The 20644-nt window shown below is 39.1% G+C and overlaps 1 protein-coding gene across 1 annotated transcript; it reads right to left on the bottom strand.

The window, feature by feature from the left end:
• Positions 1-1215: 1215 nt before the first annotated feature.
• LOC311033394 (myosin heavy chain, fast skeletal muscle-like) lies at positions 1216-20025 on the bottom strand. Its single transcript, XM_084040903.1, has 41 exons — positions 20008-20025; positions 19087-19116; positions 18737-18955; positions 18493-18636; positions 17741-17897; positions 17619-17646; positions 17403-17520; positions 17190-17282; positions 17036-17099; positions 16025-16123; positions 15830-15933; positions 15186-15324; positions 14972-15090; positions 12994-13143; positions 12537-12707; positions 10759-11071; positions 10111-10175; positions 9727-9814; positions 9351-9468; positions 9145-9268; positions 8908-9044; positions 8563-8818; positions 8034-8276; positions 7386-7562; positions 7152-7297; positions 6879-6969; positions 6142-6531; positions 5750-5876; positions 5469-5587; positions 5180-5376; positions 4807-4990; positions 4549-4714; positions 4066-4190; positions 3621-3929; positions 3333-3536; positions 3096-3221; positions 2470-2640; positions 2277-2381; positions 2094-2189; positions 1423-1551; positions 1216-1328 (listed from the first exon to the last, which is right to left on the bottom strand). The coding sequence occupies exons 3-41, from the start codon at positions 18941-18943 to the stop codon at positions 1308-1310; spliced, it is 5820 nt and encodes a 1939-aa protein (XP_083897029.1). The 5' UTR covers positions 18944-18955; positions 19087-19116; positions 20008-20025; the 3' UTR covers positions 1216-1307.
• Between the last annotated feature and the right edge of the window lie 619 nt (positions 20026-20644).

Below are 20644 nucleotides of genomic sequence, written 5' to 3'. Positions count from 1 at the left end.
ATGCTGTCTCGGACGTTTTTTGGATGTAACCGCTTGGCACCAAAGATTTTCTGCAGGCCACGCTACGTATACAGCGTAACACGGTAGAACACGCCACTGCATAGCAGCCCGCTTTGCGCCGAGATGACAGCGTGACGGAACTCTCTCTTCTATAGCATTGGCAGCTCTATAGGCTGACCACTACCGGGCAGCTCCTATATGCTGGCTGACCACATTCTGAACCACAGAGAAGGGGACACTCGGAAGGGCCTCTTGCAGATAATCAAAGATGCTTTATAAATCTTGTGTATTTATTTAAAATGTGTCTCTTCTGTATAGAAAATTAAGCTACATAACAAAATAATACCTCTCAGTAACCAAAATATACTCAGATTCTCAAAGAGAGAATGTGTTAAAAAAGAAAATTCAGCAATGTAACAAAAGAATATCTCTCTGCAACAGGTCTTGGGCTTAATTTATCTCTAGAATGTAATAATATAAATAATACAATTATAGCCTCAATACGAGGTTGTGGGTTCATGTCCACCATGGTGCATCCGGCTTTGTCGAGCGTTTATACGAACACAATTGAGTCAGAAGTGGTCTAAATGTTCAGATGCCGACAGGAGACCGCAGGACTAGCATGGGCTACACTGGGCAGGGGCACTGACAATACATAATATAATCATCAGTGTTAATTCATTGTACAAATTGAACCAAAAGAGACCCTTAAGGGTCCTGTAGGCTACTGTAACGCTATATTACCCAGACATTCAAGGTTGAAACTGTTGATACCGTAGGCCTATATAAGGCCTGTTCATGCTGTTGATAGTCTGCGCATAAGTTATATCGCATATATGCTATGAATTGGGCTTTGGCCTTCCATATAGAAAAGATCAACAATCTACTTGGGCAATATTCGCCATCCACTGTATGTCTTAAGTAAACATACGCTAATGCTGGTAAACTTCTGTTCTCCATGTTACAAGATACATGTGTTGGATTTTATTTACCCATGTTTTAAATGCTTTTAGGATTATTGTATGAAACATTATGCATGGATTGACAGACACACAGACAGACAGATGGGTGAAAACATAATCTCTGGCCCCGGCCTTTGGCCTAGCAGAGACAGTAAAAACAACAATTGACAAAATATGTATATTTATAATGCTTTATTGAATATAGGCCTAATACGTCATATTTTATGACGTTCTATAATGCTTTATTTGATACAGCCCTAATGCGTCATATTTTATGACGTTCTATAATGCTTTATTGAATATAGCCCTAATGAAGTTTTAGGGTGAATTCTTGGATTGAAGAAACTACTCAGCTGCTTCTTTTCCCTGTGAAAAGATGAATACATTTAAATCTTTAGTTAAATCTCAGTTAGTGATAACCAACATAATGTGCCTTGTTCATATTGCATTACGTATTTACCTTGGAGTCACGACTTTTAGCTCTCATCTTGTTGACCTGGGATTCAGCGATGTCAGCACGCTCTTCAGCCTCCTCCAGCTCATTTTGAACCTTTCTGCACTTGGACAGGTGAGTGTTGGCTGCTTCCTCCTACAATATGATAGAGATGGTTCCAAGCCTCAATATTTGAAAAGAGCATCTAGCGATAACAGTTCAAACGAGACAATATCAGGAAAATTGTAAAGTGTGGTTGCAGCTAATGCAGTGGCCCATGTTGCATGTTCATGAGTGTCTTGGGTCCAGCCCTGGCGTGTTGTCATCATTCAGCATGATCATCCAAGACAAAAAAAAAAAGAAAGACATCTCCGGTTTACTTCCAGAATCTGCGTGAAGTAGGTGGCCGCCTTTTTAGGAGACCGTACAAAGGTTGACTATTATTTCCAATGGAAGAGTGAACATGAACACGATTCTTTAGCCCCATGGTCACTGAATTAAATATTGGACCCAATCGTCACAACCCACATAATATTCCCAAGATTTTCATATTAAAATGGCTTTTTTCAGAGAGACAAATCAGGAGAAAATCAACTTTATTATCGACCTTTCTCCTTCCCAGCAACACACTCTTGTGGGATCTAGCATGATTCATATGATTCCATTTTTTTAAAATTTAAAAACAGTATTTTTCTTACCGCTTCCTCAGCCTGTCTCTTGTAGCCCTTGACCTTCATCTGCAGTTTGTCTACCAGATCCTGAAGCCTGGCAAGATTCTTCTTGTCCTCTTCAGTCTGAAGTGACAGTGAATTTATAACATTAATTGTATGTTGATGCAATCTATTCATTTTGTCACTGAAGTGAACATGGTATTACAGTACCTGGTATGTCAGCTCCTTCACTCTCCTCTCGTATTTGCGGACACCTTTAATAGCATCCGCTCCACGTCTCTGTTCAGCTTCATTCTCTCCCTCCAGTTCACGCACCTTCAGAATTGAATTATGCACTATGAAGTTATTTTTTCTTATTTCATTGTATGACTATAACCTGTGTTGGTATTAAACTACATCTTACCCTTGACTCCAGTTTCTGGAGCTGCTTCTTGCCTCCCTTCATTGCCAGGTTCTCAGCCTCATCGAGGCGGTGCTGCAGGTCCTTGACTGTGACCTCCAGGTTCTTCTTCATCCTCTCCAGGTGAGAACTTGTGTCCTGTTCCTTCTTAAGCTCCTCGGCCATCATAGCAGCCTGGATTGTCATTGTTGCATTGTATTGTATGTTAATATGAAGCATGACATGAGGATATCTAACAGATGAGAGTAGGACATCCTAACTTACATCAGTGATGGTAGGACAGGACATCCTAACTTACAACAGTGATATCTAAGAGGGTAGGACAGGATAAGGATAAGGATAATTCCTTTTAACAGGTCGTTCATGAAAGTCCTTGCGGTCTTGATTCCAATGAGAACCTGTGAGCAATTAGGGCTTAAGAGTCTTGCTCAGGGACAATTTTCATTTCATTGACACATATGCTGGCGTGGCCTGGAATCGAACCTGGGGCAACCAGGGCCTCTGGCTCCCTAGACGGGCTCACTAACCACTCAGCTATGGCCGCCCCCCATATAGCCATCCTAACTTACATAAGTGATGGCTATAAGGATATCTAATAGATGAGGGTAGGACAGGACATCCTAACTTACATCAGTGATGGCTTTCTTGGCCTTCTCCTCAGCATTCCTTGCTTCTTGAACACTGTCGTCCACTTCACCTTGGACCTGGATCAGGTCAGCCTCCAGTTTCTTCTTGGTGTTCAAAAGGCTTGTGTTCTAAAATATACATTCAGTTGAACAATATAAGTATGCATTGTATTTTTGTATTTGACATACATTGACTTGTATGTCAAATATTTGATGTTGAGAGTTTTTCATTGACTTGACCTGGGAGTGCAACAGTCCAGCACGTTCACTAGCATCCGTTAGTTCTTGTTCAGCCACTTTGCGGCCTCTCTCTGTCTGTTCCAGAGCCACTCTCAGCTCCTCAATCTCTGCAACCATGAGGCCGTTCCTACGCTCCACCATGGCAGCTTGTTCCCTCAGATCTTCTTGACTTCTGACAGCATCATCAAGGTGCAGTTGGGCATCCTAAGATAGATCACATTTGAAGTGGTGAAAAGAAACAACAGAATGGTTTTGTTCAATATGTGTCTAACTACGTATGTTCTGCACCTTAAGCTGTCCCTGGACGTTCCTCAGCTGCTTCTGGGCCTCAGCAGCCTGGCGGTTGGCATGGCTCAGCTGAACCTCCATCTCATTCAGGTCTCCCTCCATTTTCTTCTTGATTCTCAGGGCATCGTTTCTGCTCCTGACCTCAGAGTCCAGAGTGCTCTGCATGGAGTCAATCACCCTCTGGCTGTTCCTCTTGATCTGCTCCATCTCTTCATCCTTCTCTGCCAGCTTCCTGTCCACCTCACCCTTGATCTGGTTGAGCTCCAGCTGGACACGAAGAATCTTGGACTCCTCGTGCTCCAGAGTACCCTAAATGTAACACAGGATCAAAAGGTAGAATGGGCCTACAAATGTAATATGTATTATTCCACTTTTTGAATCATATTGGTGCAAAATCGAATATAGCGACAATTGCCATCTTCATCTACAACCTAAAAAGTCTTACCTCAGCTTCCTCCAGGGCTGTCTGGATCTCTAACTTCTCTGTCTCCACCTGTTTCTTGTTTTTCTCCAGCTCATGGATGTTCTTTCCAGTCTCACCAATCTGTTCAGTCAGGTCTGAGATCTCCTCTGCATTGATTGAAAATCAATAATGAGGAAATTAGAAATGCATTTGAATAAACTGGGTGTAGCCTAATCCACAATTGATCTTGAACTCTAAATATATTGATTGATCCCACTTCTGACACAAAATGTAACGTTTTGTTTCTAAACAAAGTACTCTAAAAGAATATTGACTTTAAAAACTTTGAACGGCATATTTATATTTACTTTGAATATTAAACACACATGAACAGAACTTTGAGATAAACTGATTAAAATGAGGACCCATTTTGACCCGTTAAACACCAGCCTTGGCTCAAAACAAGTTGTCAAAAAACATTCAAGCAAAACTGATATTGAAAGAAGTATGTAGAGAAAGACTCACGCTGCAGGTTCTTGTTCTCTCTCTTCATGGTCTCCAGTTGGTCCAGAGACTCCTCATAGGAATTCTTCATCTTAAACAACTCAGTGCTGAGAGAACGATTCTCTTTCTGAGCTCCCTCCAGTTCTGACTGTCCCTCTTCGTATTTCTGCTTCCATTCTGCTAGGACCTGCACACCATTTGTAATGACAGGTGTAATTTACCCCACTTTATGGAGGCTAAAATCATTAGGTTTTAATAATCTACTGTATGTCAAAGCACCTTATCGAAGTTCCTCTGTTTCTTGTCAAGGTTGGCAGCCAAACCATTGGCCCTCTCCACATCAATCATGAGGTCTTCCACTTCACCCTGGAGTCTCTGTTTGGTTTTCTCCAGAGAGGCGCACTTGGAATTCGTAGCCTCAATTTGCTCCTCAGCATCCTGAAGACGCTGGGCTAGCTTCTTCCTGTTGGTCAGTTTTGAATGGAATCAAATAATTGTGGGTAATATTTTGTATAAAGAGTGGTACCTGATAGTGTAAAACACTGATCACTTACTTTGTATAGAGAGTGGTACCTGATAGTGTAAAACACTGACCACTGTATAAAGAGTGGTAGAGAGTGGTACTTGAGAGTGTAAAACATTGATCACTTACTTAGCTTCCTCCAGCTCCTCAGTGCGTTGGACAGCATCAGTCTCATACTTGCTCCTCCACTGAGCCACCTCACTGTTGGCCTTGGACATTCCACGCTGCAGTTCCGCCTTGGCCTCCTGTTCCTCCTCAAACTGCTCCCTCAGAAGGTCACAGTCATGGCGAGCTGATTGCACACCATGGGCAAGGGCATTCTTTGCCTGTCAAAAGAAAATTGCCAAAATAAGGTCAGCTGAATATAATAAATATAATACAAGGCCTGTTTATAAAAAGCAAAAAACATGCTCATCACCTTGACCTCCTCTTCAACATGTCTCTTCAACTCCTCAATCTGTTGGGTGAAGGCCTGCTTGCCTCTGGTGAGCTGTGAGACAAGGGCTTCTTTCTCCTCAACTTGACGAGTAAACTCACCTAGTTAGAAATTGAAATATGCTTTAAAAATGTTGTATCATCTTTGTTGGATACATATTCGTAAAATACCTGGGATAACTGTTAATCAAATCATCATCTCTAAATATGGAATGTGGTACCATTGACAAACCATGTAAAGTAGACTTTACAAATAACATTTACCATTTTCCGTCAACAGTCTTGCTCTCTGAGCTCCAATATCATTTAACATGCGAACATTCTCATCACTCTTGGACTTGAGTTCACTGAGCTGGTCCTCAAGGGTGCGGCACATCTTCTCAAGATTTCCCTGTTAATTAACAACGGACATTTTCAATTAATGACTGTGTGACCTACATGTATTAGATCATGTTCCTTTTTACAGTAGTTCAATATTCTACAAATTTCTCTCAATTGTCAATTGAGTACTTTGTTTAGAAACAAAAACGCAACAATTGGTGTCAGAAGTGGGATCAATCACTGGCCATCAGTCAATGCATTTAAAGTATTTTTCCCTTTTTCAGTTCATTGAACAAGTATTATTTCAAGAATTATCCACAGACATTCCATTCTACCTTTGACTTAGCGACAGCCTCCATGTTGCTGGATAGGTCATCGATCTCCATCTTGTATTCGCTCTTCTCCTTCTCCAGTTTCTGCTTGACACGCTGGAGGTTGTCGATCTGTTCACCCAGCTCTGCAACGCTGTCAGCCTGTTTCTTACGGAGAGCAGAGGAGGTGGCCTCGTGCTGCAGGGTGGACTCTTCGAGGTCACGACGCAGCTTCTGGAACTCAGCCTCGCGCTTCTTGTTCATCTCGATCTGAGCGGCGGTGGCTCCACCAGCCTCCTCCAGCCTCTCACTGATCTCCTCAAGTTCCCTGGAGAGATCAGCTCTCTGCTTCTCAACCTTGGCACGAGCGGCACGTTCAGCCTCGATCTCTTCCTCCAGTTCCTCAATACGAGCCTTTTCAAATTAATGATATTAGAATAACATCTGAAAATCATGATTTATTCATATTATTATTAAAATATTTAATGAACCTTGTGTCCCTAGTTTGGGCATACGTGTTGTGACGTGACACGTTGTGAGCTTGTGGATCTGCAGTGGCGTAGAGAAGGGAAAAAAAGGACGGGGCCAAGTATAGACCCATGGGGGACCCTGGTCAACTAAGTATACAGGGTTTAAGTATAGACCCATGGGGGACCCTGGTCAACTATAGGGTTTAAGTATAGAACTGTGGGGGACCCTGGTCAACTAAGTATATAGGGTTTAGGCAGTTCAACTTTAGATTTGAAAGAAATGTTAAGTACCTGGAGTTCTTTGATCTTCTTCTGCAGCTGAGCCCCCAAAGATTGTTCATCCTCAATTTTACTCAGAAGCTGATTTGTTTCAAACTCCTTCCTGTGGAATAAAGTACATAATATTTAAGTGCCATTCTGCAGGTGTTTTTTCTCCATGACATTTCATGTTATTATTATTAATGAATTATTATTATTATTATTATCATTATTATTATTATTATTATTATTATTATTATTATTATTATTATTATTATTTATTATTATTATTGTGGTCCACAGTACTTCTTTATCTTCTCGTCTGACTGCTGCTTGTCATTCTCCAGATCCATTATGGATTCCTGGGCCAGTTTCAGATCCCCCTCAAGCTTTCTCTTGGCTCTCTCCAGGTCCATGCGGAGCTTCTTCTCTTGCTCCAGAGAACCCTCCAACTGCACAAATAAAAACAACAACGAATAATTTAGTAACAACAATAAACATTATGTGTTCAAAACATCTTGATTCACTTGATAAACTCACATCATCAACTTGCTGTTCCAGCTTGGTCTTGGCCTTGGTCAGAGTGTTGACTTTGTCTTCCTCTGCCTGCAGGTCATCCAGGGTCTGCTGATGGGCCTCTTGGAGGGCCTTCTTTTCCTTGGTCAGCTTAGCAAGACCTTCATCCTGAGAGGCCATCTCCTCGGTCAGGTTCTTCACCTGAATAAGCACAACAGAACTTGTATTATAAATTGATAAGACAACTAATAATGTATAACCATGAACCTTGTTCATAGAGTATAGAGTGTATAACCATGAACCTTGTTAGTATAGAGTGTATAATCATAGAGTGTATAGAGTGTATTATCATAGTGTATAGAGTGTATGATCATAGAGTGTATAATCATAGAGTGTATGATCATAGAGTGTATAATCATAGAGTGTATCATAGAGTGTATAATCATAGAGTGTATGATCATAGAGTGTATAATCATAGAGTGTATCATAGAGTGTATAATCATAGAGTGTATGATCATATAGTGTATAATCATAGAGTGTATGATCATAGAGTGTATAATCATAGAGTGTATAATCATAGAGTGTATGATCATAGAGTGTATAATCATAGAGTGTATGATCATAGAGTGTATGATCATAGAGAGTATAATCATAGAGTGTATAATTATGAACCTTGTTTTCAGTGGCGTGTTTCTCCTTCTCCACTTTGGCCAAGGTCAGCTCCAGGTCATCAATGTCCTTCTTGAGCTCAGAGCATTCATCCTCCAGCTTCCGCTTCTTGGCGGTCAGCTCAGCGTTGATCTCCTCCTCGTCCTCCAGTCTCTCACTTGTCTCTTTGAGTTTTGCCTCCAACTGGATCTTACTTTTAATAAGACCCTCACATCTCTCCTCAGCATCGTTAAGACTATCTTCTCCCTTGGGGTCAAAAATAAATAAAATAAGGAAACATGTCAGTGCAGTGACCCCGGACAAGACCCGGCCTCAACATATCTCTGCCAATCGAGCTTAGCTCCATTGATACAGTAAGGTTGTGTGTCGGGTTGCCGAGTTGGGGAGCGCAATTAAATCCGAGCTCGGTGCACAAACTCACTACATCAGCATTTGTTCAGGATGAACAAATGAGATAAGATAAGAGAAAGGATTCAAGCTAAGATTATAATACGTTTTGAGCTACAAAACATCCTTGCAGAAATGTACTTACTGATGCGGCTGCCATTGCCAGGTTATTCTTCTCCTGTACCAGAGACACCATCTTCTCCTCCAGGTCCTTCTTCTTGGCCAGGGCAGCAGCAAAGTCAATCTTCATTTTTTCATAGTTCTCCTTCATGTTCATCAGCTCCTTCTCAGTCTCAGCACTCTGCAGAAGAGGCTTGATCTTGTAGTAGAGCTTCATCCATGGCCAGTGTTTCACGTTGCAGAATGCGCGCACGTTGAACTGGATGGTGAAAATGGCTTCTCTGTTGGGAAAACAGTTCCGGTAATTTAAAAAGTGTACCTTAAGAAATTGTAACTAAATATTACATTGAATTATGTTGTCAAAGAATACCTTCTTTTCATCATCTCAACAAACTCCAACCGCATGACGAAACCTCGGCCGAGAGCCTGAGTCATTGTGACCAGGATAAACAGCTTCTCATCTCGCAACTCCTCCAGCGCACCCAGCAGACCAGCTTTGAAGAACACCTGCATAGGATATTACAAACTATATATGTAAATAATCGACTGCAAAACCAACTTTTGGTCCTCTCTCAATAACGTTAAACAAGGTTGGCAGTGTGTTTACCTTGGTGTGTCCAAACTTGTACTCTTCGTGAGGTATGTCAATGGACCCAAGCAGCTTCTCAGAAGCTTTCTTATTGTCCATGAACTGGCCCTCGGGACATGCGGCGGGATTCAGTACTTTGTACCTGTTTTGCAAAAGTTCATGGTCATTTTTTATGCCTCCCGTTAATAGGTATGGAATAAAACCTGGAAAAAAGGAATGAATACCTCTGCTTGAAGTCAGGATAGGGGATTCTGCTGGGGTAGCCCTTCCTACAAATCCTGATGCCCTCCAGCACACCGTTACACCTCAGCTGATGTATGACCAGGAAGTTCTCCATCAGGCCTGTATCAAGATGTTGCTTCATTATTATTATTATTATTATTATTATTATTATTATTATTATTATTATTATTATTATTAGGACAAAATAAGGACACACTAGCCTAAGTTGCATTAAATGACCACCTCACAATCACTATTTAAATTAGTATTTTCTGTCTTTACCTGGAGTCTTGGATTCATATATATATATATATATATATATATATATATATATATATATATAATATACATATAATTATATATATTTTCTGTGTTTACCTGGAGTCTTGGACTCGTTAGGAATCAGGCAACGCACAAAGTGAGGATGAGTGCTCCTCAGGTTGGTCATCAGCTTCCCCAGGTTTTCCTGTCGAGACATAATAAAGAGCCAAGTAGGTTCATTATCAGTTAATAATGTAAGTAAGTACTTTTTCCTTTTACTACAATTATTTGAAAACTTTAGTTAGTTACTTTGCATATTTAGATTATTATTTAAATTATTGCATTTAGGCAACACAACAACGTTAAGCCCTATTTTATTCTACAGCTATTCAAGAATATCTGATCTATAAGCTCACAACATTGTTTATTTACAACAGGAAAATGTATTGTGCCTATTTGTTACATGACTAGATAATATCGATAATGAATAAATATTCTTACCCTGAAAGCAGCAGACACAGTCATCATGGAACCACCCTTCTTCTTCTTGCCTCCTGCTCCCGCTCCTTTGTTAGAATCATGAGCAGACAGTTTCCTTTGACTTCAACACATTATTCTTCATTTGTTAAGTCAACAGATATATTGTAGGCTATATTAGCTCAATGGTAAAAGATCCAGCTATTGCACAGGAAACCGGGTTCAAATCCGGGGTAGAAGAGGAAAGTTACATAGTGCAGCTTTAATATCACAAGTTGATGATTTTACTGTTAAATAATAATGTCATTATTTTATAAACTTGGTAATTGAGTTGATTAGATATATTGATTTCCCTTATTTTTGGGGGAGGATAGAACACAGCCAGCAGTTTAACTGTTATTATTACCTTCAGGCTCAAGAGGAGGATAGAACACATTATATTATATTATATTATATTATATTATATTATATTATATTATATTATATTATATCATATTATTTTATATTATATTATATTATATTATATTATATTATATTATATTATATTATATTATATTATATTATATTATATTATATTATATTATTTTATTTTATATTATATTAATAAACATACCTTCAGGCTCAGAAGGAGGATAGAACACATTATATTATATTATTATATCAATAAGATACCTTCAGGCTCAGGAGGAGGATAGAACACAGACAGCAGCTTCACTGAAGACTTCTGGTACAGTTGCACCACAGAGTCGTTGAGGGGATCCTTGTTTTTCTCTAGCCAGCCATTGATGTTGTAGTCCACCGTACCGGCGTAGTGAATAAGGGCAAAGTGGGGCTGCATTGCCTCAGGCTTGCCTTTGGCAGGCTTGGGCTTCTCAAAGGCTTTACACTTTCCAAGATGCTGATCATAGAGCTTGGCCTTGAAGGTGGTGTCTGAGGCCTTTGGGAACATGCACTCCTCTTCAAGGATGGAGAAGATGCCCATGGGCTTTTTGAAGGAGACAAAAGACAAATCACCAAAAAGCAGAAACTTAATGCAATGACAAAAACAATATTAAAGATTTTATCACATTTTCACATCATAACCGTGGTCATAATGAGGACATATCTATCATTAGATGCCAGAAATTTCAGGAAAAAAATAAATATTTTTTTGTATTCTTATGTCAAAAGTCCCTAAAATTTTAATTGCTTCCTGGAAACGTAAACGACATAGATAAGTTATGAATATATATGAATCTTGAATTAATTCACCTGTGTGATTCCCATAGCTCACGTTCCTCCACTCACTCCTGATTTCAATTAGGGAAACACTCTTGGGGCCCTACTGTATAATTGGCACTGCTATACCCGCACCCGCTGCCCGCTAGCCGTGAATTATTGCCCACTACCTGTGAATTACAGGTAAGGGAGCTGGCACTGTCTCTAAACGCTATTTTGCTGGCGCTATACCCGTTGTTCATTATGCCGACTCCACTATTTGCGCCTGGAGGTGTGGCAGTGGGCGTGTTGTTGCATTATCCCCAAAATTGCTATTTTGACCACAGACATTTGGGACAGCGCATAGCGGAATCTAAAACCACTGGCTAAGCCAAATTGGTTTGGTAGAGCGCGCCGGCAATGGATGTCTGGAGTCGGCCAGGAAGCACACAACGGCACAACATTCGAGGTCTCCCTCTCTCCTAATTCTCAACAAATCTCTGTGATTCTAATTTTCCTATAATCAGCAGAAGGGAGACTGTCAATCCCTTGTGTCAATTGTGTTTATATAAGATGATAGTCTATTCAAAGAAGACAATTTGTGCATCGGGCAATGCAATGCTCTCCAAATTACTCACTTCAGTTTTATTCATCGATTACACAGGAAATAATGAACTGATTACAAAAATGTACAAATTCTCTCTAATCAGTAACATGTAGGTGATACGTATGTCTATCAAATATGGTTATATTGAAAGGCAATCAAAGGCAAGAAAATTACCTTTATTATCGACCTTTCTCTATCCCAGCAACACACTGTCGTGGGATCTAGTTCCAGTAAACTTTGGACGGTTGCAAGATTTTCCATCAGACACTTAGGAGACCATGTGTAGGATTTGTGTACCATTTTGCCTCTAGTGGCTCCAATTGGGTTGGTTTATCTTCACAAATTAACCATCTTTGACTAAGCCTAGCAGAAAAGTTGGCAATAAAGCCATTTCATGACGTGTTTAACATCACAAAATAATAGTATACCTTCTCAATGAGCTCAATGCAGACGGCCAAGTCCATGTGCCTACCTTCTCAATGAGCTCAATGAAAGACAGTATATTACCTTCTCAATGAGCTCAATGAAAGACAGTATATTACCTTCTCAATGAGCTCAATGAAAGACAGTATATTACCTTCTCAATGAGCTCAATGAAAGACAGTATATTACCTTCTCAATAAGCTCAATGCAGACAGTGTATTACCTTCTCAATGAGCTCAATGCAGACGGCCAGGTCCATGCCAAAGTCAATGGTATCCCAGGGAATGCCCTCTTTCTTGTACTCTTCTTGTTCCAGTACAAACATGGTGTGATTGAAAAACTGTTGCAGTTTCTCATTGGTGAAGTTGATGCACAGCTGCTCTAGGGTGTTGAACTGTAGGTGGAAATATCATTTGTTTTTTTGTAAATTAACGCCGTAATTGCACAAAAACGCCTTACTTACACAAAGGAGACTCTTTGTGTCTCCTACTGGAGAGACCGCAGGTTATCAGATTATTGGCGTAGGAATGCGATAAAAACAAAAAAATCTCCATGAATTCAATGCTTCATGGGCTGTGTAATTGATAGAAAATAAGTCATTTTTTGGGTGAACTACTCCTTTAAAGTAATTGTGACAAAAGGTAATTAGTCTACAACATAAAAAACAAGTCCATGCTTACATCAAAGATTTCAAAACCAGCGATGTCCAGCACACCAATGTAGTAGCTTCTCGGGTTCTTGGTGTCCAGCATCTCGTTGATCCTGATGACCATCCACAAGAACATCTTCTCATAGATGGACTTAGCTAAGGCACCCACTGAGTTCATCACCTAAGGAAACAGGAAAGTTATTAGTAGGGGTGTGAATTGTTATTACATTTCTTCCAAAGAAGTACCTCCATGCATTTTCCGCCCCCATTAAGTGTGGGTATAGCACTGCGGTATAACACTGTTTAACCCTTGCATTGTGTTAGAAAACTGCATCCACTTGTGGTGTTAGCGCGTGATTTAAATCAGCCCGAAATACTCAAAAAATATTTGTTTTCATAAAAAAAAATCTCCCACCTCACAGCTGACTTGTAATGCATTCATATCCATGTAAACACTTTTTAAAATATTATGTTGGGTTAGGGCTAGGGTTTCATCTTTCAATACATCTCGTTTTCTATTATAAAAATGTTAAAATTCACTCATTACATTTCCTATAATGAAGGCAATGGATAATGATGTTATCTAGCTATAATAGAATAATTAAGAATAATAATTAGAACACACTTCCAAAAAAATAAATAATAATAAAATACTTGTTTTCGTGTTTTAACTTATTTTTTTTTAAATATTATTAAAAATAGTGACACTAGTGGTGTTAGGGTTATTTTTGACCCGTATAGTATACCATAGAAGGTAAAAAGTCATTTATTTTTCATAAACTCAAACTCTATTTTACTCCTGATAGCAAATGCTAATTGAGTCTCTCTCACTCTCAAACATGTAAACATTGAATATTGACAATTTGGGGGGAATTGAGCCATACTTCTCTGCCGGATCATTTCGGACCCTAATACCACAAGTGTCACTTTTTTATAGAGACCATCAGAATTAATTAAAAATGATGATGAATAATTTTGTTGCGTTAAAATGGCTATTTCTGAGGATATCATGAAGCCTCGTTCCAATAAAGAAATGTAAAGGGTACTTTTTACCTATTTAAACTTGAAAACGGGTCAAAAATTACCCTAACACAAAGGAAGGCTTAACTTGAAAGGCTGGAAGACTGTCGCCTACTCTGTTTTGAGACATTATGTGAATTGTTAAGTGATTTGTTTTGAATATAATTACTTTTTTATTACTTTAAAATGTTGAATGTTAAAAAGTGTGTGTATTTAAATGTTTATAGTTTCACTGAACCACCTAAACTGGCTCCTTTCCAAGTGAAGGAGCAGTGGTTCTACTCAGTGTGGTCTGTCATTATTTATTTGGCAGTGTATCATACTGTATATATAATATACAAGAGGTTCGGGCTGTGTGTGTGTGTGTGTGTGTGTGTGTGTGTGTGTGTGTGTGTGTGTGTGTGTGTGTGTGTGTGCCTGCCTGCCTGCCTGCGTGCGTGCGTGCGTGCGTGCGTGCGTGCGTGCGTGCGTGCGACAACGGCTGTCGTCTTATGTGTGTCCACGCATGCGCTGTGTAACTGGAAAAATGTGCCGCATATCGCGTAGGAGGACTAATAAATAATGCGCAATAATGTAGTTTCATACAAATACAAAGTGTACGGTAAATATGAAATGTGGTTTATTGGATTTCCCATGGCATACATTATTATTTGTGCATTGTGTGGAAGCAATTACACTGCTGGTGTGCTAGAAGAAGACACACAGATAAACGTTTGTGACGTCCACCCACCCACTACGCAATTTTAATATAGGATGGCTACACAACGTGTAGTTCTTATGGGTAGCTCTACAGTCAAAATATGTCACACTGTAATTAAGTCTGTATACAACTCAAAAAGATATTACAGATCTAATGGTATGTTGTGTCAAGAATATAAGGTGCGAATGAATTCAGAACAATAACATACATTACAGTTCTAATGGTATGTCATGTAGAGAATATAAGGTCCGTATGAATTCAGAACAATAAAATAAAGTAACTTTCTCACCTGTCCCACAGTTTGTCCCTTAGTGACATACTCGTTTCCAACCTTCACTCTGGGGTAGCAGTAAGCCTTAAGCATCTCTCCCGAGTTCAGACCCATCAGGTAGCCAATCTTGTCAGCCACTGAAATAAGTCATAACAATTTAGAATGTATTCAAATACAATACTTATGATAAACTATTGATTGTTTTCATTCCTTGGCTGAAGATAATGCTCACCCTCTTCGCCATCAGGTTCAGCCTGTTCCTCACGCTGTTTCTGTTTGAACTTCAAGACCCCATGATGCATCACTGCACCGGTGAACTTGTAGATGGACTGCTTCTCGTCATTAGTGAAGCCCAGGATGTCAATAGCATCCTGTCAATCAAAAGATTGAGATTAAAACATTACTTTAACAACCATCCTTCCATACATCCATCCACACATCCATCTTCAACCGATTATTCGGAATCGGGTCGCGGGGGCAACAGCTCCAGCAGAGAGCTCTAGACTTCCCTTTCCCGAGCAACATTAGCAACTTCCTCCTGGGGGATCCTGAGGTGTTCCAAGGCCAGTGTGGAGATGTAATCTGGTCCTTGGTCTGCCAGCCAATCTGGTCCTCCCAGTGGGACGTGAAGTGAAGACCCTAGGGAGACACTCGGGAGGCATCCGTACTAGATGCCCGAACCACCTAAGTCTCTCGCGGGTGACTGAACTTCTCACTCTATCTCTAAGGGAGAGAGACGGCCACCCGTCTGAGAAAACTAATCTTATTCTTTCGGTCATGACCCGCACTTCATGACCATAACAAACATCACTTTAGAAAATACACTGAATATTAGAAACCTATTAAAAAATACCATATAAAAATATATTTACTGACATCAGTGGCCTCCAGCTCCTCTTTGTCATTAATGCTGGCCACAGTGATCTGACCCATGCTGCACAATGGGAAGTCATAGGGGTTGGTGGTGATCAGACACATGTCTGAAAAGGGATTAAAAAGAAAAAGGGTGAAAATTTGTTTTTATTCATTAATTGATGTAATCACTGCATCATTAATCCATTTTCAATTTACCAATAATGTAAGCTTTGTGACCGGTCATCATCTGATAGAAGACATGATATCCTCTCTCAGCAGGGAGCTGGTAGGTCACTCTGGACTTCTCCAGCAGATCTATACGGGTATTATTTTTATTATTATTATTATTAATAATAATGCTTGTTTTGTTATTGTTATTATTGTTATGTACATACTATAGTCCATGAGCCAGTCAAGATTTCATTATCGAAAGAGTGGGCAAAACCATACCTATATTAAATTGTTCATAGGGTCAATACGAGTAAATAAATATGTGATAACCTTTCCACAGGAGCAGCTTTTTACATACATGACAGGTGAAAAAATAACAAAATTTAAAAAAGAGTTATCATAATGAAACTTCCTGAGTTGATTAATTACATGAAGACAATGATTTATCGTATTACAAGTTATCTGAAATTGTATATTTAAATATGCAAATTAGGCATTACGAAAATATGCCCGAATTTGTATAACTTTCCAGAATCAACATTGGAACATTGGACAAAGCCAGAGTGAACATTATTATTTCATTTTGTTAAGATGTTGGAGTCAAAGGTTTTTAACGAGGGAATATTCAATATCTGGCTCAATTTTGGGGCTCTGGCTCATGGACTAAATGCCTAATTTGCATATTTAAATATACAATTTCAGAAAACTTGTAATACGATAAATCATTGTCTTCATGCAAGTAATCAACTCAGGAAGTTTCATTATGATAACTCTTTTTTAAATTTTGTCATTTTTTCACCTGTCATGTATGTATGGGGAAAATAACTAAATGTGTGATAACTATGAAAAAGCTGCTCCTGTGGAAAGGTTATCATATATTTATTTACTTGTATTGACCCTACAGTATGAACAATTTAATATAGGTTTGGTTTTGCCCACTCTTTCGATAATCATTGCTCAATTTTGGGGCTCTGGCTCATGGACTAATAAGTCAAAATTGATTCCTCAAAAATTAAGGCACATATCATTTAATTATCATGTAAATTTCATACTTACATGTCTCAATATCAGCACTGGCCAATTTACCGGCTTTGTTGAACCAGATTCGGATGAATTTACCCTGTTTCATAAAGCACAATTTGTAAAAAAAGTCCCTCTACATTATGAAATGATTGCAGGATTTCTCATAACATAATTATTTTGCACTTACAAAGCGAGAGGAGTTGTCATTCCTCACAGTCTTGGCATTACCATAGGCCTCCAGCAAGGGATTGGCTGCAATAATCTGATCCTCCAGTGACCCCTAGACATCACCAAATTTTGAATTGGGACAGAATTATTTTGAATTGAATTGCTATATTGCATATAAATTCTTTATGTTCAACATGTGTAATTCGTCCAAGTTTAAATCCTGTAGAAATACCTTGATTTTGCCGGCACCGACTGGTGCATCCGTCTTTGCTGCACCACTAGCTGCTGCTGTTGCAAAGTACTGGATGACACGCTTGGTGTTCACAGTCTTTCCAGCACCGGATTCTCCACTGGTTATAAATGCATACATTCAGAGAAACGCAGTTAGTGAATTTGATTACAATGTTTTTTTAATTTATTTTTTATGCTTAGTAGAGGAGAAACTTACGTGATCAAGACAGACTGGTTCTCATGATCTGTAAAAATGTAAAGCAAATGTACTTTTAGTCTGTATACAGCACAAAACTATTATAGTTTATTTTTGTTTACATTGACTTGACCAAAACGTACCCATCATCATGAACTGATAGGCGTTGTCAGAGACAGAGAAGATGTGGGGTGGAGCCTCAATACGCTTCTTGCCTCTGTAGGCATTTACAACCTGCTGGTCGTACACTGGGAGCCACTTGTAGGGGTTCACAGTTGCACAGAACAAGCCAGAGTAGGTCTGAAGAGGACAAGAGAGAAAACATTATAACATACAACATAGCAGCGAGCACCTCACATATCTGGGACAACGGATCACTAGGGCTGGGGGCAATGGTGGAAAGTAACTTTGAGGTATTTTTACTTTACTGAAGTATTCAATTTTCAATACTTTTACTTCTACTCCACTACATCGCAGAAGCAAATATTATACTTTTACTCCACTACAATTATTTGAAAACTGATTATTATCAGAAAACATACATTTACCACTTCAGCCTCATTTCAACTTTGGCTATCTACATAAAAGGACACAACGGGTCGCGTTGTGACCCGTACATTTGAAAACTTATGAAATGGGACATTCTGCATAATGAGTACTTTTACTTTTGGTACTTTAAGTATATTTTGATGCCAGTACTTCCATCACTGGCTGGGGGATTACAGCCACCAGTTGTAAGTGGCATGAGGAAACAGCCAAGCATTATTACACCCCATCTTGTTTAGTTTTCTTCAGGATGTTAGAACACTTTTTTCTTTTTTCTCTTTTCTTTTCTATTGACAGCTCAGAGCAGAATGCTGTACTGTTCTCAGAGTCAGCAGGTATAACATCTTACATAGATCATCCACGCTGCATAACGCTCTTTGAGGTTATACAGGACAGTGGCTTCAGAGAGGTGGGTCATCATGGCCATGTCCTCAATCTTGTCATACTTGGGAGGGTTCATGGGGGTCACATCGTCCTCTTTTACAGTTCTTTCCTAGACAAGAAAAACAAGAAAACACACAACTTCAGAATGTGTTGTGATTACAGTTGTACAGTGTCACTATTTGATTTTAGATACACCTCTACCTACGTACCTCCTCGGTGTCGAGCACCATCACGGTGATTTTGTTACCGTCCCTCTTTAGAATTTTACACTTGAGATACAGCTCCTTAACATCGGCCACATATGCTGCAGTTTTGGCATCAAAGGGCGAAGCTTGAGCCTCCATTCTCTCCCTCTCTGGCTTACGGAGGTACATGGCGGCCCCGCCATATTGCTCCATCTCCGCGTCCGTACTCATGGTGGCGGCTTTCTGTAGACAGAAATAAAGATGCCGTTGATGCCTTTGTGTTTGCTGACTTCAGATCTGAAGAGAATTGTAGGACTTTTTCAGACTATATAGTCTTGTAGGTTGGTTTAATAGAAAAGGGAATGAACACTCACTTTCTCCCTCGATGCAGTAACAGCTGGAACCTTTAGAAGAAGAAGGTTTATTTGTCACTACTCAAAGTGCAATCGTGTGCGGTCCACAACTATTGTGCTACAACAGCAATGACAATAGTAATAGAATAGTAAAATAAATAAATAAATAATATAGATAAGATAAGAATACAAATATTTTTTTTATAAAATGAAATAGAAAGAAAGAAAAGCCTTCAGCTTAGCACAATAAGGGCAGGGAGAATATAGGTAAAAAATATATAAATGTGCAATGAGGCACAAGGCATATAAATGTGCAATGAGTAAGGCAACTAGGTAACTAGTATTTGTACTAAAACTGCTAGTCACAATAGAAGTCACCCTGTATCTATATATTTTATATCAGCAATAACAACTGTTTTTTGAGTGGTGCCAACCACTCCTATATCTGACTTTGTCTGTGTGTCCGGGTGTATGTCCAAAAAACAAACATTGATGACAACATCAATACGGGGCTCATCAATGGCACCACTCTCTTCACACAGGGTGTGATTTTTTAACTGCATTGATGGTAACATTCAACAGTACAGTAGTATATTGTGAAATGTTGGATTGATCACACTATACGAGAAGACTACAGTTTCTGTGTTAAATGTTACTTTACACCACTTGGTAATAGAGAAAAAAACTCAATTTCTCAATAGTTCCATATCTGAGTTTTATCCATTTAGCATACGTGTTATATTCATGCCATGAAATTCAATTATATTTGCTCAAATTGTATTTTTTGTCTCTTTTTTATTTTATATTCTAATCTATTCTAATGCCATAATATGAATTAGGGTTACATTGTTTGTTTCTCAAAGACAACTGAACAAATTGTCATGGCAGTTAGCATCTTACAATTATTTCACTATAAATGACAGCGAAACAAGTCTCACTCACCTCCCAAATGAAACTCTGAAATCCTCCTGCGCTCAAACCATCTCACACCGGCCTCATTTATATAGAGGGTATTATCGCTTGCTACGCAGCAACTAAGTAGGGACATGCCTTTAAAAGGATTTTATTCAGTGTCTTATTGGTATTTTATTAGTCATAAACTAAATCCTATTAATATACCGTGGTATCAAATTGTAACTTATACCTTCAACCTTGCCCACAATAGTTGGTACCACTTGTAAGACATTTATGACCTTGATTTCATACCAGTTGCTTGTAATAAAAATAATCAAGGGTCCATGGGTTTATTCATTGGGCGAATTAAATGTTCAATGTGATCTTATCATCTTACTATTCAGAATATGTTTGATGACACCAAACGGACACAAGCAAAGAAGTGGAGGAACAAGCAGGGGCATCAATTGGGCTCCCAGGGGCAGGGATGGCCATCCCTCGTGTCCGCATTGAACCTCAAATTCAGTTCTCTTCCTTCTTGAACAAAAGTGTTAGAAACCATTGCCCTGAACAGGGCAATGGTTTCTAACACTTTTGTTCAACATTGTAACTGCTTTATACGTTTCTTTTGTGTAGCTGTTTTAGATTTGTTAGTGTGTTCTGATTCATGCGTTTTTTAATTATT

The sequence above is a fragment of the Gymnoscopelus microlampas genome, assembly GCF_963454915.1.
Source record: "Gymnoscopelus microlampas genome assembly, chromosome: 1".
NCBI classification, from domain to species: Eukaryota; Metazoa; Chordata; class Actinopteri; order Myctophiformes; family Myctophidae; genus Gymnoscopelus; species Gymnoscopelus microlampas.
This window is presented reverse-complemented; position numbering and strand designations above follow the sequence as displayed.

What these genes read in the sequence shown, in the direction of transcription:
- LOC311033394 (XM_084040903.1), bottom strand. Translation starts at nt 18,943, where the DNA reads ATGAGTACGGACGCGGAGATGGAGCAATATGGCGGGGCCGCCATGTAC. An exon ending in TGGCAATGGCAGCCGCATCA is followed by an intron (nt 8,277 to 8,562) that starts GTAAGTACATTT and finishes TTTGACCCCAAG; the next exon opens with GGAGAAGATAGTCTTAACGA. An exon ending in TGAAGGAGCTGACATACCAG is followed by an intron (nt 2,190 to 2,276) that starts GTACTGTAATAC and finishes CTGTCACTTCAG; the next exon opens with ACTGAAGAGGACAAGAAGAA.